This window comes from Hemibagrus wyckioides, linkage group LG16 (genome assembly GCF_019097595.1).
Source record: "Hemibagrus wyckioides isolate EC202008001 linkage group LG16, SWU_Hwy_1.0, whole genome shotgun sequence".
NCBI lineage: Eukaryota > Metazoa > Chordata > Actinopteri > Siluriformes > Bagridae > Hemibagrus > Hemibagrus wyckioides.
The window spans coordinates 20,574,882-20,592,979 of record NC_080725.1 but is presented as its reverse complement, the minus strand read 5'-3'; the positions used below and the strand labels follow the sequence as shown (position 1 = coordinate 20,592,979).

Below are 18,098 nucleotides of genomic sequence, written 5' to 3'. Positions count from 1 at the left end.
ACGTTCTGGCTCACAGTCTCCGCTCTAATTCATCTCAAAGGTGTTCTATCGGGTTGAGGTCAGGACTCTGTGCAGGCCAGTCAAGTTCCTCCACACCAAACTCACTCATCCATGTCTTTATGGACCTTGCTTTGTGCACTGGTGTGCAGTCATGTTGGAAGAGGAAGGGGTCATCCCCAAACTGTTCCCACAAAGTTGGGAGTGTGAAATTGTCCAAAATGTCTTGGTGTGAAGCTGAAGCATTAAGATTTCCTTTCACTGGAACTAAGAGGCCAAGTCCAACCCCTCAAAAACAACCCCAAACCATAATCCCGATCCACCAAACTTTACACTTGGCAAAATGTAGTCAGGCAAGTACCGTTCTCCTGACAACCACCAAACCCAGACTTGTCCATGGGATTGCCAGACAGAGAAGCATGACTGATCACTCCAGAGAACAGGTCTCCACTGCTCTAGAGTCCAGTGGCGGCGTGCTTTACACCACTGCACCCGACGCTTTGTATTGCACTTGGTGAAGTAAAGCGTGGATGCAGCTGCTCGGCCATGAAAGCCCATTCCATGAAGCTCTCTGCACACTGTTCTTGAGCTAATCTGAAGGACACACAACGTTTGGAGGTCTGTAGTGATTGACTCTGCAGAAAGTTGGTGACTTCTGTGCACTGTGTTCCTCAGCATGCGCTGACCATACTCTGTGATTTTACAAGGCCTACCACTTCATGGGTGAGTTGCTGTTGTTCCCAACTGCTTTCACTTTGTTATAATACCAGTTATAACAGTTCACCATGTAGTGAGTAAATTTCATGCATGGATTTATTGCACAGGTGACAACCTATCACAGTACCACGCTTGAGCTCCTGAGAGCGACCCATTCTTTCATAAATGTTTGTAGAAGCGGTCTGCCTGCCTAGCTGCTTTATTTTATACACTCGTGGCCATGGAAGTGACTGGAACACCTTAATTCAGTGATTTGAAGGGGTGTCCCAAAACTTTTGGCAATATAGTGTATCTTGGATATATTTCTTAGATGAAACTTTTTTTTTTTACTTTTTGTGCTTGTAATAAATCTATTAGACACTAACTTTGTAGTCTGTACAATGGGTAACTCATTAATTTGCTTTTTAGCTATTCGAAAAGCTTTTTTTTAGTTCCTGGTTAAAAATACTATTACCATAAAAATATATGAGTATTTAATCATATGTAGTAAAAGTATCTTTTTTATATATCTTTTATATATCTGATGTAATTAAAATGATCTGTACAGATGCTTACTATCTGACTCCCAAAACACGAGTTCATCTACTAACAAGGGTGCTGTGTTCGGCTTTAACTCGAAATTGGGAAGGTAGAATTCAGACGTGGGATCATTACAGGTACAAACTGAGGAAAAAACTTAAACATGGACGCCTTCATGTTTGTCTTAGCAATAAGCTAGCCTGCGAATTGTGATGAGCGGTATAGTCACAGTTATAGATTTAACAAACAAATGTGTCCGTATTTTAGTCAGTATAAATGATTTAAAGGTAAAAAAGTGTTTCCTTTTCCTGCTCTGAGCGGCCATGTCGGTTTGTTGGAGGAGAGTTTCAGTCGAACGCAGCATTAAATCACGAGTGACTGTTGCAACAGCGTCGTCAGCTATTGAGAGGATTTTTATGCAAATTAGCTGAAGCAGTTCTCTCAGCCGATTGGTCGAGCACTCAGGAAGGCTCTGTAGCAACAGCTCTCTTGATCAGTGGTTGAATTAATTTTATTTCACAGGAAGGACATTCAGGCTTTTGGTTCCTCAAAACTCTGCAGTCCTTTTCTGTGTTATTTTTAAACCATTGAGAATGAGTGCTTTATTAAATAATGCGATAATGCTGTTTCCTGTTGTTCCTGCGTTTAATTACAACAAGGTACCATGTATCAGTTCATTATACACTTTATTAAAATTCTATACTTATTTTTTTCCCTACAAAGGTGGACGTCAACGGTACAAAGGTGGGTTCAGGTGTATTTTGTGTATGTGTGTGTGTGTGATGAATTTCCTTTTTTCCTTGAGTGTATGAATTTCCTTTTCTCTTGGGTTTCTATAACAGGTTTTGGGAGATTTAGTGTTTTCCATCACACTGGGGTTGATGGTCACTTCCAGGTTGTCAGAGTTTAGTGAGGTCACTTGGTGCAGCCATTATAAAAAGACAGATTTTCATTTCAGGATGGTATACCTTTGTAGAAATAGATGAAATTAGATTGATTGATTAATTGGTGTGTGTTTGTGTGTGTGTGTGTGTCTGCAGATGGACACAGAAGCCAGCGACACCCTCAATGAGCTACAGGTGAAGCTGAACAACGTGCTGGATGAGCTGAGCTCCACGTTTTCAAACACGTAATGTTTCACTTTATTTATTATACTGTACATGCTGAGTGTGTGAGTGAACACAGCACTGTATCTTATACACTATGAGTGTGTGAGTGAACACAGCACTGTATCTTATACACTATGAGTGTGTGAGTGAACACAGCACTGTATCTTATACACTATGAGTGTGTGAGTGAACACAGCACTGTATCTTATACACTATGAGTGTGTGAGTGAACATAGCACTGTATCTTATACACTATGAGTGTGTGAGTGAACACAGCACTGTATCTTATACACTATGAGTGTGTGAGTGAACACAGCACTGTATCTTATACACTATGAGTGTGTGAGTGAACACAGCACTGTATCTTATACACTATGAGTGTGTGAGTGAACATAGCACTGTATCTTATACACTATGAGTGTGTGAGTGAACACAGCACTGTATCTTATACACTATGAGTGTGTGAGTGAACATAGCACTGTATCTTATACACTATGAGTGTGTGAGTGAACATAGCACTGTATCTTATACACTATGAGTGTGTGAGTGAACACAGCACTGTATCTTATACACTATGAGTGTGTGAGTGAACACAGCACTGTATCTTATACACTATGAGTGTGTGAGTGAACATAGCACTGTATCTTATACACTATGAGTGTGTGAGTGAACACAGCACTGTATAACACACCTACCTGCCCCCTGTGCAGTTTTCAGAGTCGTATTGACGAGTGCACACGGCAGATGGCGAGTCTGCTGTACCAGATTAAAGGGCCAGCAAACTCCAACAGCCGAAACCAAGTGGAGGCCGATTCGGACAACATGCTCCGCCCCCTCATGGATTTTTTGGACGGAAAGTGAGTCAGATTCGCTTTTGTTTGTCCACCAAATGTTCACTTCAGAACTGTACAATAGCCATTTGGTGCTTTGATATAGTGTGTGCAACAACTTTAATACATTTACAGTGATGTTCAGAAACAGTGGAATGCTGAAATTAAATAGAAGTAAATCCTAATGACCTTAAAGTTTTAACAAAGAATTTAAACAGAAATCATTTGAATTGGAATTGTGTTAAAATCCCACTTCATCTCTGGAATTGTGTATCTTTATGGACAAACATGTATGTGTGTGTGTGTGTGTGTGTTCAGTTTGATGCTGTTCGCCTCGGTGTGTGAGAAGACGGTTCTGAAGCGGGTTCTGAAGGAGTTGTGGAGGATCGTGATGAACAGTCTAGAGAAGACCATCGTCCTGCCTCAAGGCAATGACAGCTTTGTAAGAGCTTCCCTCCTCCCTTCACTACACACTACCATACACACGCTACCATACACACGCTACCATACACACACTACCATACACACACTACCATACACACACTACCATACACACACTACCATACACACGCACTACCATACACACACTACCATACACACGCACTACCATACACGCACTACCATACACGCACTACCATACACACGCACTACCATACACACACACTACCATACACGCGCTACCATACACACGCTACCATACACACGCTACCATACACACGCTACCATACACACGCTACCATACACACACACTACTATACACACGCTACCATACACACGCTACCATACACACACTACTATACACACGCTACCATACACGCACTACTATACACACACACTACTATACACACACTACCATACACACACTACCATACACACACTACCATACACACGCTACCATACACACGCTACCATACACACGCTACCATACACACACTACCATACACACACTACCATACACACACACTACCATACACACGCACTACCATACACGCACTACCATACACACGCACTACCATACACACGCACTACCATACACGCGCTACCATACACACGCTACCATACACACGCTACCATACACACGCTACCATACACACACACTACTATACACACGCTACCATACACACGCTACCATACACACGCTACCATACACACACTACTATACACACGCTACCATACACACACTACTATACACACACACTACTATACACACACTACTATACACACACTACCATACACACACTACTATACACACACTACCATACACACGCTACCATACACACACTACTATACACACACTACTATACACACACTACCATACACACACTACCATACACACACTACCATACACACACTACTATACACACACTACCATACACACACTACCATACACACACTACTATACACACACTACCATACACACACTACTATACACACGCACTACCATACACACACACACCATACACACGCTACTATACGCACTACCATACACACGCTACCATACACACGCACTACCATACACACGCACTACCATACACACACACTACCATACACACACACTACCATACACACGCACTACCATACACACGCACTACCATACACACACTACCATACACACACACTACCATACACACACACTACCATACACACACACTACCATACACACGCACTACCATACACACGCACTACCATACACACGCACTACCATACACACGCACTACCATACACACGCACTACCATACACACACTACCATACACACGCACTACCATACACACGCACTACCATACACACACTACCATACACACACACTACCATACACACGCACTACCATACACACACTACCATACACACGCACTACCATACACACGCACTACCATACACACGCTACCATACACACGCACTACCATACACACACTACCATACACACACACCATACACAAACTACCATACACACACTACCATACACACACACCATACACAAACTACCATACACACACTACCATACACACACTACCATACACACACTACCATACACACGCACTACCATACACACACTACCATACACACACACTACCATACACGCACTACCATACACACGCACTACCATACACGCACTACCATACACGCACTACCATACACGCACTACCATACACACGCACTACCATACACACGCACTACCATACACACGCACTACCATACACACGCACTACCATACACACACTACCATACACACACACTACCATACACGCACTACCATACACACGCACTACCATACACACACTACCATACACACACTACCATACACACGCACTACCATACACACGCACTACCATACACACGCACTACCATACACACGCTACCATACACACACACTACCATACACACGCACTACCATACACACGCACTACCATACACACACGCTACCATACACACACACTACCATACACACGCACTACCATACACACGCACTACCATACACACGCACTACCATACACACACTACCATACACACACTACCATACACACACACTACCATACACACACACTACCATACACGCACTACCATACACACGCACTACCATACACACGCACTACCATACACACGCACTACCATACACACACTACCATACACACGCACTACCATACACACGCTACCATACACACGCTACCATACACACGCTACCATACACACGCACTACCATACACACGCTACCATACACACGCTACCATACACACACTACCATACACACACTACCATACACACACTACCATACACACACTACCATACACACACTACCATACACACACTACCATACACACACACTACCATACACACACTACCATACACACACTACCATACACACACACTACCATACACACACTACCATACACACACTACCATACACACACACACCATACACACACACCATACACACACACACCATACACACACTACCATACACACACTACCATACACACACTACCATACACACACTACCATACACACACTACCATACACACACTACCATACACACACTACCATACACACACACTACCATACACACACACTACCATACACACACTACCATACACACGCACTACCATACACACGCACTACCATACACACACACTACCATACACACACTACCATACACACACTATCATACACACACTACCATACACACACACTACCATACACACTCTACCATACACACGCACTACCATACACACGCACTACCATACACACGCACTACCATACACACGCACTACCATACACACGCTCTACCATACACACACACTACCATACACACACTACCATACACACACACTACCATACACACAACCATACACACACTACCATACACACACACTACCATACACACGCTACCATACACACGCTACCATACACACGCTACCATACACACGCTACCATACACACGCACTACCATACACACACTACCATACACACACTACCATACACACACACTACCATACACACGCTACCATACACACGCACTACCATACACACGCACTACCATACACACACTACCATACACACGCACTACCATACACACACACACCATACACACACTACCATACACACACACCATACACACACTACCATACACACACACCATACACACGCTACTATACACACGCTACCATACACACACTACCATACACACGCACTACCATACACACGCACTACCATACACACACACTACCATACACACACACTACCATACACACGCACTACCATACACACGCACTACCATACACACACTACCATACACACACACCATACACACACACCATACACAAACTACCATACACACACTACCATACACACACTACCATACACACACTACCATACACACGCTACCATACACACGCACTACCATACACACGCACTACCATACACACGCACTACCATACACACACACACCATACACACACTACCATACACACACACCATACACAAACTACCATACACACTCTACCATACACACACTACCATACACACACACCATACACACACGCACCATCACACACTACCATACACAAACTACCATACACACACATACCATACACACTCACCATACACACACTACCATACACACAAACCATACACACACACTACCATACACACACTTTCACCCTCATTTTGCATCAACAAAGTAAATATGGGTAAAATACATATATATTAGTTCAATTTCTAATTCTATTTCTTATATAATACTAATAATATTCAGTCAGAATTTTTACATACAATACAGTTTGACTCCATTTGAGCTCATGAATAAAATAGTAGTTATTTTTACATGATGTTCGTATCAATAACTCATTATTTCTTTCTTTGCCGCCTCTCGAACAGGGCAACATATTTTCCGCAGCCAAAGATCTCGGGCAGCTCTCCAAGCTCAAGGTAATCACATCATTAACAGCTTCACATGAAACACAAATCGCTTTCAATTTAACCAAGCTGTGTTTGTTAAAGCCAGGTTAGACTAAACTATAGCCAAGAATCCAGGCTAACTTAGTCTACTCTTTTTCCCAGAGGCCAGTAAATGCAGTTTGCTCCTGTTTTATTGATGATTGAGTGTCTTTGTCATGTTTCACTCCACAGTGGAGGTTAATATGAATATGACTAAGAATTTGTAGTGTTTCAGAAGTATTTCTGTCTTTCTCAAGCCTACTAGGAGCGATATATTCATAGCAAAGTTGCAAATAAACAAAAATGGTTATTTTTCTCCACACAAATGTTTGTACAGTGGAATTTAATTGGTTCTGGAGGCGACTTCTTAAAAATATGAGCAATATTCCCAATATGAAGTGTATGTAAACTGTACGGCTGCTTACAAAGAACTGACCCAAGCCAAGCATTCCATGTCAAGGCTCCTCACAGGAAGTCGTGCCACCAAGCTTGGGCTAAAAATAGAACAGACCGCCCACGCCACCAATCTGTCAACAAAAAAATGCCAGAAAAATCACCTAGCTTTTGAACGCATGCTGAAGGCGATGTTGGTATCGTGGGTTACCGAATTCGTAAAATTCGTAAACTCGCTTCGGTTGGCTTCGCTTGGCTTTCCACTGATGCTAACAAGGTTTGAATGGCTCCCGGACGTACGCGCAACTTAGCCTTCATTCTGTTCAGTTCGTTCGTGTGTTGAAAATGCTTCGTATGCCAATAAAAATTTCTTCAAAATATTCATTCTTAAGGTGAAAATTCGTAAGGGAGGGCATTCGAATGCCGGGGTTCCACTGTATCTTCAATGTAAATGTTGATATCAAACCCATTTCTGCTCTCTGAGATGCTCCAAGTGCTTGTTCATCTAAAAAGCAGCTCAAATTTGATCTTCAACACTAAAATTCTGTGTAAGGTTCTCCAACAAGATGGAAAAACACATGTCTAAAACACACTGAAAGCCAACATTTTAAATCAGACTCACAGCAAGAACATCATTCATTTATTTAAACATTTCATTTATTTCCCATGGACAATGGACAATCAGTCCATTTTCACTCCTCTGGCAGAATGAAACACAGAGTTCTGGTGAAGTTACTGGAATAAATCAGATGGAGTTCATGTCTTGTAGTGAAGGAAAGGAGACACTTTGTATTCGAGCCTTTTCTTACTCAAGCACACTGAAATGTTTGACCATATCAGGAATCACAGGCGTTAATAAATAACATTTCTTGCTCTCGGACTGCAGGATCACATGTCTGGAGAAGCCAAAAGCCTCACGCCTAAGCAGTGTGCGGTCATGGACGTGGCTCTGGACACCATAAAGGTACAGGATACATCAGTCCGTGACTCCATAAGCAGTGTCCTGTAGTCCGAGAGTTTCATGATTTCTTTTTTTTTTCTCCGTAGCAATACTTCCACGCTGGAGGAAATGGGTTAAAGAAAGCCTTCCTGGAGAAGAGTGCTGAGCTCTCATCGCTCCGTCACGCCCTCTCGCTTTATACGCAGACCACTGACACACTTATCAAGACCTTCATCACCACACAGCACGCTCAGGGTATGACACTCTCTCTCTCTCTCTCTCAGAAAGGTTTTTAGATTTAAAGTCTTTTCTACGTGTTATGATGTAGCTCTTGTCGCTCACAGGAGGAAATATTGAGCACACGACATAACCGGTGTGTTATACACCAATCAGGCATAACATTATGACCACTGAGAGGTGAGGTGAATAAGACTGATGATCTCCTCATCATGGCACCTGTTAATGGGTGGGATATATTAGGCAGCAAGTCAACATTTTGTCCTCAAAGTTGATGTTAGAAGCAGGAAAAATGAACAAGGATTTGAGTGAGTTTGATGAAGGGCCAAATTGTGATAGTTAGACCACTGGATCAGAGCATCTCCAAAACTGCAGCTCTTGTGGGGTGTTCCCGGTCTGCAGTGGTCAGTATCTATCAAAAGTGGTCCAAGGAAGGAACAGAGGTGAACTGGCGACAGGGTCATGGATGGTCAAGGCTCATTGATGCACGTGGGGAGTGAAGGCTGGCCCGTGTGATCCGATCCAACAGACGAGCTACTGTTGATCAGACTGCTGAAGAAGTTAATCCTGGTTCTGATAGAAAGGTGTCAGAATACACAGTGCAGGACTGGTCAGGGCTGTTCTGGCAGAAAAAGGGGGACCAACACCAATATTAGGCAGGTGATCATAATGTTATGTGAAATAAGAAAATGCTACATTTAGATTTATCAGATCGTGTGTTGACCTCAGTTCAATTTAGCAGTCATTTGAAACCATCCTAAAGGTCAATACTTGTATCCTAAAGGTTACTTGTGAACCTACTCACTTCCAGGCTGACTTCAGCCAATCAGCATCGAGCTGGTGATGTTCAATAAGGACCTTTCGGTTTTGAGTGCATGTGTTTCTGAATTTGTTGTATAATAGTAATAGTTTTATAATATTTTTTAATAATTTGTTATGGAGTAATTAAAAGGTTCAGGTGGAGTGATTAGGTTGGAGAAATCAGTGAGGTGTTTACACCGACATTTATTTACTGTGGGGGAAAAAACCTCAGACCATTTGTGCTGCAATTGGAAGATGTAATTTTATTATTAATAAATATGTACATGAAGGCACATCTTCTCAGAACTGAGATCTCCAGGCAGACAGATCAGTTCTGTAGAACCATCTACATTTTTGGGATCTCCTTCTCCTTCTTCTCCATCATCTTCTTTTTAATCCAGGAGCGTTTTAACTCTTTAAGGAGCTCCTCAGTCCTGTTCTTCTCCTCCATAACTTCCCCAATGTTTCATGCCTTTTCCTCCTTCTGCTGCACTGCCTTCTGCAACTCAGCATCCCATCTGTCCATAATATTTCCCCATGTGAGTGGGGTGGACGTTGTTGGAGATATGGTAGATGCAACGATGTCACTCAGGACAGGAGGCAGATGTGAGGTCAGTTTGGACTCAGGCCCAGAAGAAACAGGCAGACCCACAGGCTCAGGGAAAGATGCAGTCATGGATGGAGCAGACACAGGTTCAGGCGCCAACACTGGTTCAGGAGCATGCACCAGTTCAGGCCCAGAGACCAGTTCAGGAGCATGCACCAGTTCAGGCCCAGAGACCAGTTCAGGAGCATGCACCAGTTCAGGCCCAGAGACCAGTTCAGGAGCATGCACCAGTTCAGGCCCAGAGACCAGTTCAGGAGCATGCACCAGTTCAGGCCTAGAGACCAGTTCTGGAACAAACGCAGGTTGGTGGTATTGAAGCTGGGAAGATGGAAAAAGGCATTGGTCTTCAACAGCCTCTACCATTGAGGGTTGGGGGTGGGGGTAGGGGTAGGGTGGCTGGACCGGGTAGGGTGGCTGGTAGACTGTGTAGTTGACTGGATGATAGACAGGGTAGTAGATGGGGTAGTAGATGACCGGGGCAGTGCCAGGTGTGTAAGTGGCATCCTCGTAGTAAACGGTTTCTTCAGGCTGGAACTGAAAGAAGAAACAGAGCTGGCGTTTAGAGAAACTGATTATTTTAGAAAAACAAAAAGAAATAAACAGGTTCATACTGAGGCTTAATCATAATATATATATATATATATATATATATATATATATATATATATATATATATATATATATATATATATATATAATGATATTTCTCTTCAGAAACAGGTCTGGATTTATTCCTTATTATACTCTATACTCTGCTTCTGTGTTTAATCATCATGTCAGGACAACAGGCTACTTGTCTTACGATTTCATCTGAGATTAATATTAATAAAAGTGAATGTTAAACTATACAAACTTTAGTATTAAACTTTACAATATGAACGATTCCATAAACCGGATCCTGATGATTCAAATTCGCCGATCAACAAAAGTCCTAATCAAGGAAACTGACCATTTTCCAAACTCCTGGTGTGCTGCTCGAGGTTTGAGGAGTGGAGTTTGTGTGAAAAGTGCGGTGTGTGTTGAATAAAGTGTAGAGTGTGTGTTGTGTGAAGAATAAAGTGTAGAGTGTGTGAATGGTGTAAGTAGTGTAATGGTCTCGGTGTAGAAACACTCGCTGGATGAAGTTGTCTCGCGGTGTCGAGGTGTGCAGTGCGAATGATTCAAATAGAAACAGGAGCCCGGTCTCCATGGTGAAGCCTTCTTAAATTCTAAACAAAAACACAACATAACAAACACACAACATAACAACTACACAACAAAACACAACAACACAACATAACAAAAACACAACATAACTACACAACATAACTTTCCACCTACAGTACAGCAGGGTTGTTGGGATATTCAGACACCAATCAGGACACAGGTCAGGAGTAAGCTCTCTCACTCTCCACAGTACTCAGGTGCTGCGTTATGATCCAGTGGTCACTAGAGGTCACTATTGAGCCCTAGTCTGCAACAGTTTCTGCCTCTTTATCATCTTCAGCTTGTTGTGTGAAAGAAAGCCCCGAGTCAGCTCTACACTCTGTCTGAGTGTCCGGTCTCTGCTGTCTCTCGCATGTCTCTTCCTCATCTTCACTGCTGCTTCATCACTGTCTCTTTCCCTCCCTGTGCTGTGCTTCTTTTGTCCGGCTGTTTTCTACCTCAGTGCATGCTGGGAAAGGGATGAGGATTACGTCTAGCGAAAAAGTCCAGCCATCCAGGGGTAGGTGCTAATGTGATGACCCCTCCCTCAGCTACCCCCCCCCAGATCTAGTTCACATACAGCCTGTTTCGCCTCAGTTATCTTAAAGAAACGATGATGATTATGAGCAGTGATACTGAAATATCATCATCATCATCATCTTCTTTTAGGCCAAAATAAACTTCACACAATTTCACAGTTTCCACCAATCAGACAACACAACAACATAACACACCACAGTATAACAACATACACCACAACACAATCAGCCAAGTTAGCATCTAGCAAGTTTTTGTCACACAAGGCAGCAACGTGAAGTCGAGTGCATAAGTTTGTGCCCCCACAACACAATATAATATAACACAACATACAACAGAACATAACACAACATAACCAGCGTCCTGGGTTTGAGTCTCACTGTGTGTGTGGAGTTTGCATGTTCTCCCCGTGCTTGGTGGGTTTCCTCCGGGTGCTCCGGTTTCCTCCCACAGTCCAAAGACATGCCTCTAGGCTGATTGGAGTCTCTAAACTGCCCGTAGTGTGTGATTGCGTGAGTGAATGTGTGTGTGTATGTGTGCGCGTGTGCCCTGCGATGGGTTGGCACTCCGGCCAGGGTGTATCCTGCCTTGATGCCCGTTGATGCCTGAGATAGGCACAGGCTCCCCGTGACCCGAGGACAGATCAGATAAGTGGTGCAGACAATCAAATGAAATGAACAGAAATATAACAGAATATAACACATCATAACATAACACATGGAATTGTATTAATCCAAACTAAAAGGTTTATTTAAAAGGTATGAAATCTTTTGCACTTCAGTGTTTGATGCGAGCTTCAATTTTGTCTGATCTGTTTTTAATATTAACCATGAAACCACACACACACACACACGAAACCCTTGTAAATATGACGGAGTGACGGAGGGGTTTTGGTCTGAACAGAATTATGGTATGCTGCTTTCTGAGTGTGTGTGTGTGTGTGTGTGTGTAGGCTCAGGTGTGGAGAAGCCGGTAGGAGAGGTGTCCATTCAGATCGATCTGTTCACTCACCCAGGCACAGGAGAGCACAAGGTCACGGTTAAAGGTCAGTGTCTTCTTTCACAGATGCTTTCTTCCACAAGCTTTAATTGGACTCTTCATGGATAAATGTAGAACAGCACACCGTCCAGCGTCTGATTCTAACCGTACAACCATTTCTGGTATTTTTTCATGATCCACAGCCTGACCCATACTTTTAGGAATGATATCTTTTATTAAAAATTATTTACACTGAGTAGCTTGGTGAATAAAATAATTCTATAGAGTGAGCATTTTTGTCTGTATGAAGTGTCCAGTAACGTGAAAGCTAAAATTTCAATTAAAAAACGAAACCTCCGTAACCCTGTGACTTCCTGTTCGTACTCAGTCGTGGCGGCGAATGATCTGAGGTGGCAGACATCCGGAATGTTCCGTCCCTTTGTGGAGGTGACGATGATCGGGCCGCACCTCAGCGACAAGAAACGCAAATTCACCACCAAATCCAAGAACAACAGCTGGGCACCGAAATTCAACGAGACTTTCCACTTGTGAGTAAAATCCATCGAGTTCAGTCTGAGAGGAGAAGAAATACAGGCCTGTCCATAAGTATTGGAACACCACATGAATTCATTCATGTGCCAGAATTATTATTTAAAGAATTATTATTATTATTATTGCCAGAATTATTATTTAAAAATTTTTCCATTTGTTCAATTTAATTGCTATTATTTTTTTCAATCTCCAGCTAACTTAAATACACTATGCTGTATGTAAAGCTATAACTATAACACAGCTCATTAAAATAGTAGGCCACACCCACCAGTTCTCTCGTCATGTTTCTTGTTTTTCACTGTTTGATTGACTCGGTCATGTCTTTCGTGTGAACGGCAGCATCCTGGGGAACGAGGACGGTCCGGAGTGTTACGAGCTGCAGGTGTGCGTGAAGGACTACTGTTTCGGCCGAGCGGACCGCGTGGTGGGCGTGGCCGTCATCCAGCTGCGGGACGTGGCTCAGCGAGCGAGCTGCGCCTGCTGGTGTCCGCTGGGCTCGCAGGTGCACATGGATGAGACGGGTCTGACCGTGCTGCGCATCCTGTCCCAGCGCTCGGGGGACGAGGTGGCCAGAGAGTTCGTCAAGCTGAAATCTGAAACGCGCTCCGCCGAGGAGGGGAGATGAGAACGTGGAGAAGTGATGGACAAGAGCATGGACACGATGGCTTTCTGTTAGTATTGGAAGGATCCATAGGTGAGGAGATTCTCCTGTCCGGTTTCTTGTGTTATGGACGTGGAGGATGGAGGACAAGGTCACTGGGACGTCCTGTCCATCCGTTCGTCCAATCAGATGCTTTATTAAAAAAGCGAGCGACTTTTCTTTAACCTCTCTCTCTCTCTTTCTTTCTTAAAAGCCAATGTTTTGTCCTTTGCCTACTGTTTATGTGTATATACGTGTGTGTGTGAGACGACCCTCAAACAGTCCACTACACAGGGTCCCTATTTGTATTGTGCACTTTTTCACTCCCCCCCACCCGCCCATCAATATAAATGCCTTATTTTGTGGAATGTGTCAAATTTGATGGAAATTATATCTCCAATTTTATTCCACTTCTCACTGCTGGATGGATTTTTTTTCTGTTTAAGCAATTTTACAAGGTGTTCCTCTCTCTGAATAATAATAATACGGTACACGAGCCCGAGCCTGAACCCGACTCTGACGTGTCTGATGGCTGACCGCGTGCCTTCTGAACTACGTCCTGCTGCACCGTGTGTCTTTCAGATGACGGATCGTCTTTCTGCTCTTATGAAATGAGCCTTTCATACAAAATGAAAAGAGCCATCAGGAATGTGCGATGATGGGGATTTATATAACGATCCAGTTTAAAGGGGCGGTGTGGGATTTTTAGAATCTTTCAGCTAACTGTTACAGCGACGTATACCACAGGGGTTGGATCAGGGGGCGGGGCTTTTTTTATTTTTTTTAATTTTTTTGCAATTATTTCAAGGTTATATTATGAGCTGTATGATTTCGTTCACTTTTAAACATCACAGATTTCACCTTTAACCTGTTCCACAATATTATAAGAAGCCTTCTCTATTAGATAAGCGTTACGAGATGACCAGTGTTCCATACCTTTATTTTCAGTCAAATGTTGTGTTTGTTAATGAAATGTGTTTGTTTGTTTTAAAAAATAAATAAATAAATATGTGCCAAATGAATAAAACCTGTGAGGACAAATATGGACATTTGTGTTTGGTGTAGAAATGTGAAACGTGTGGAAGAGAAGTCGTGTACAGGACAGAAAAGACGAGTCTGTGAGCTTAAATTAAAAGAAATAAATAAGTAAATAAAAACAGATCGTACCAATGTGGAGATGCGGGGGGCGGTGAGGACAGGTGATATTATAAATATAAGATATTATAGCAAAAAAAAAGGATCAAACCAACAAAAGCTCCTTTCCTGTAGATTCTAGTGATGCTCCTTATGGTTTGGAGAAGATGTTTTGATCCATAATCTCTACCACCACCATCTCAGCTCAGTGTAAAGATTCGATTCACATCGAGTCGATTCGGAATCACTTTCTCACTGAAGCTCACCTGGAAGTGACCTCGCTCAGATGCTCTCCGATTGTTCTGATATTCCATGAAGAACCGCACCTAGGCGGAGAACACGCCCCTTTCAGACTGAACTGAACGACGCACGTCACGTGACGACGACACGTTCAGTCCAGTTCACCAAACACACCCTGAATAATGGATCCGATCCGGACGGAGAACTTTCCTGGTGATGGTAGAGTCTCTGTTCTGCTCTGGGTTCTGTTCTGCTCTGCTCTGACACAGATACGTGTTCATGTGTTTGACTTCAGTACAAAGCAGCCTTAATGAATGAACATCGTGTTAATTATTACATCCTTATTCAGAATGATTCGTTTGTGACGTGAATCAGAACTTTATTACGTTGTGTTTTTGTGTGTTTTCTTGTAATATTTTCATCTCTAATGAATTATTATTATTATTATTATTATTATTATTATTATTTTCCCATAACACACAGGCTGCTCGAAGTTCCTGTGATAGCGATGTCGTGTTTTATTGTATTCATCTCCATCATTATTTGTCTTTGTGAATTTTTCTTTTTTTTTTGCTTTTATTTTTCTTTAAATGCCTTTTTTTTTAAGTAGTGATTTCTTGCACCGACAGTAAATAAAATATTTTGGAATGTTTTCCATCATACACGCAGTCACTACTGAAGGAAACATGGTGTTGGTGGCGTTCAAATGTGTCTCAAAAGTCCAATAAATGACTTTTTACAAAAAAAATGTGTGTGTGAGAGTTCATGCGTTCGGATTGGAATGAATTATTCTTTATAGCGTGTGCGACACACAATCACAGTGAAGGATGTTGTTCTGTAGGATTGTACACACACACACAGAGCCACAGCAAATGTAGTGTAAATCAACACAAGTGATAGATTCATTCTTGCAATATTACTGCTAAAACTTTTGCCAGGTAGTTACAGGATGTTCAGATCCTTCTATCATATCTGTTTTAAAATTCATTTGTGTCTCTATCTATCTATCTATCTATCTATCTATCTATCTATCTATCTATCTATCTATCTATCTATCTATCTATCTATCTATCTATCTATCCGTTTGTCTATTCATCTATCTATCTATCTATCTATCTATCTATCTATCTATCTATCTGTCTGTCTGTCTGTCTGTCTGTCTATCTATCTATTTGTCTATTCATCTGTTCATCCGTCTATCTATCTGTCTGTCTGTCTGTATATCTATCTGTTTGTCTATTCATCTGTTGGTCTATCTATCTGTCTGTCTGTCTATTCATCTGTTGATCTATCTATCTGTCTGTCTGTCTGTCTGTCTGTCTGTCTGTCTGTCTATCTGTTTATCTATTCATCTGTTGGTTCATCTATCTATCTATATACAGTATCTCACAAAAGTGAGTACACCCCTCACATTTTTGTAAATATTTTATTATATCTTTTCCTGTGACAACACTGAAGAAACGCCCCTCTGCTCCGATGTACAGTAGTGAGTGTCCAGCCTGTATAACAGTGTAAATTTGCTGTCCCCTCAAAATAACTCAACACACAGCCATTAATGTCTAAACTGTTGGCAACAAAAGTGACTACACCCCTAAGTGGATATATCCACATTGGGCCCAATTAGCCATTTACCCTCCCCGGCGTCATGTGACTTGTTAGTGTTACAAGGTCTCAGGTGTGAATGGGGAGCAGGTGTGTTAAATTGGTGTTATCGCTCTCACACTCTCTCATACTGGTCACTGGAAGTTCAACATGGCACCTCATGGCAAAGAACTCTCTGAGGATCTGAAAAAAAGAATTGTTGCTCTACATAAAGATGGCCTAGGCTATAAGAAGATTGCCAAGACCCTGAAACTGAGCTGCAGCACGGTGGGCAAGACCATACAGCGGTTTTACAGGACAGGTTCCACTCAGAACAGGCCTCGCCATGGTCCACCAAAGAAGTTGAGTGCACGTGCTCAGCGTCATATCCGGAGGTTGTCTTTGGGAAATAGACGTATGAGTGCTGCCAGCATTGCTGCAGAGGTTGAAGGGGTGGGGGGTCAGCCGGTCAGTGCTCAGACCATACGCTGCACACTGCATCAAATTGGTCTGCATGGCTGTCGTCCCAGAAGGAAGTCTCTACTAAAGATGATGCACAAGAAAGCCCGCGTACAGTTTGCTGAAGATAAGCAGACTAAAGACATGGCCAGAACCATGTCCTTTGGTCCGATAAGACCAAGATAAACTTATTTGGTTCAGATGGTGTCA

The 18,098-nt window shown here is 42.6% G+C and overlaps 1 protein-coding gene across 3 annotated transcripts in view; it reads left to right on the top strand.

Moving 5' to 3' along the window:
* Positions 1–16,569, top strand: part of LOC131366899 (protein unc-13 homolog B-like) — a 90,662-nt gene extending 74,093 nt beyond the window's left edge. For all 3 annotated transcript variants that reach the window (XM_058411888.1, XM_058411889.1, XM_058411890.1), the window contains 9 exons: positions 2,274–2,362; positions 3,053–3,199; positions 3,491–3,614; positions 7,545–7,595; positions 8,884–8,961; positions 9,045–9,192; positions 13,257–13,349; positions 13,671–13,830; positions 14,174–16,569. In XM_058411888.1, coding sequence (XP_058267871.1) covers positions 2,274–2,362; positions 3,053–3,199; positions 3,491–3,614; positions 7,545–7,595; positions 8,884–8,961; positions 9,045–9,192; positions 13,257–13,349; positions 13,671–13,830; positions 14,174–14,459 — 1,176 coding nt within the window. In that variant the 3' untranslated portion in view covers positions 14,460–16,569. The remainder of the gene's footprint in view (positions 1–2,273; positions 2,363–3,052; positions 3,200–3,490; positions 3,615–7,544; positions 7,596–8,883; positions 8,962–9,044; positions 9,193–13,256; positions 13,350–13,670; positions 13,831–14,173) is intronic.
* The last annotated feature ends 1,529 nt before the right edge of the window (positions 16,570–18,098 follow it).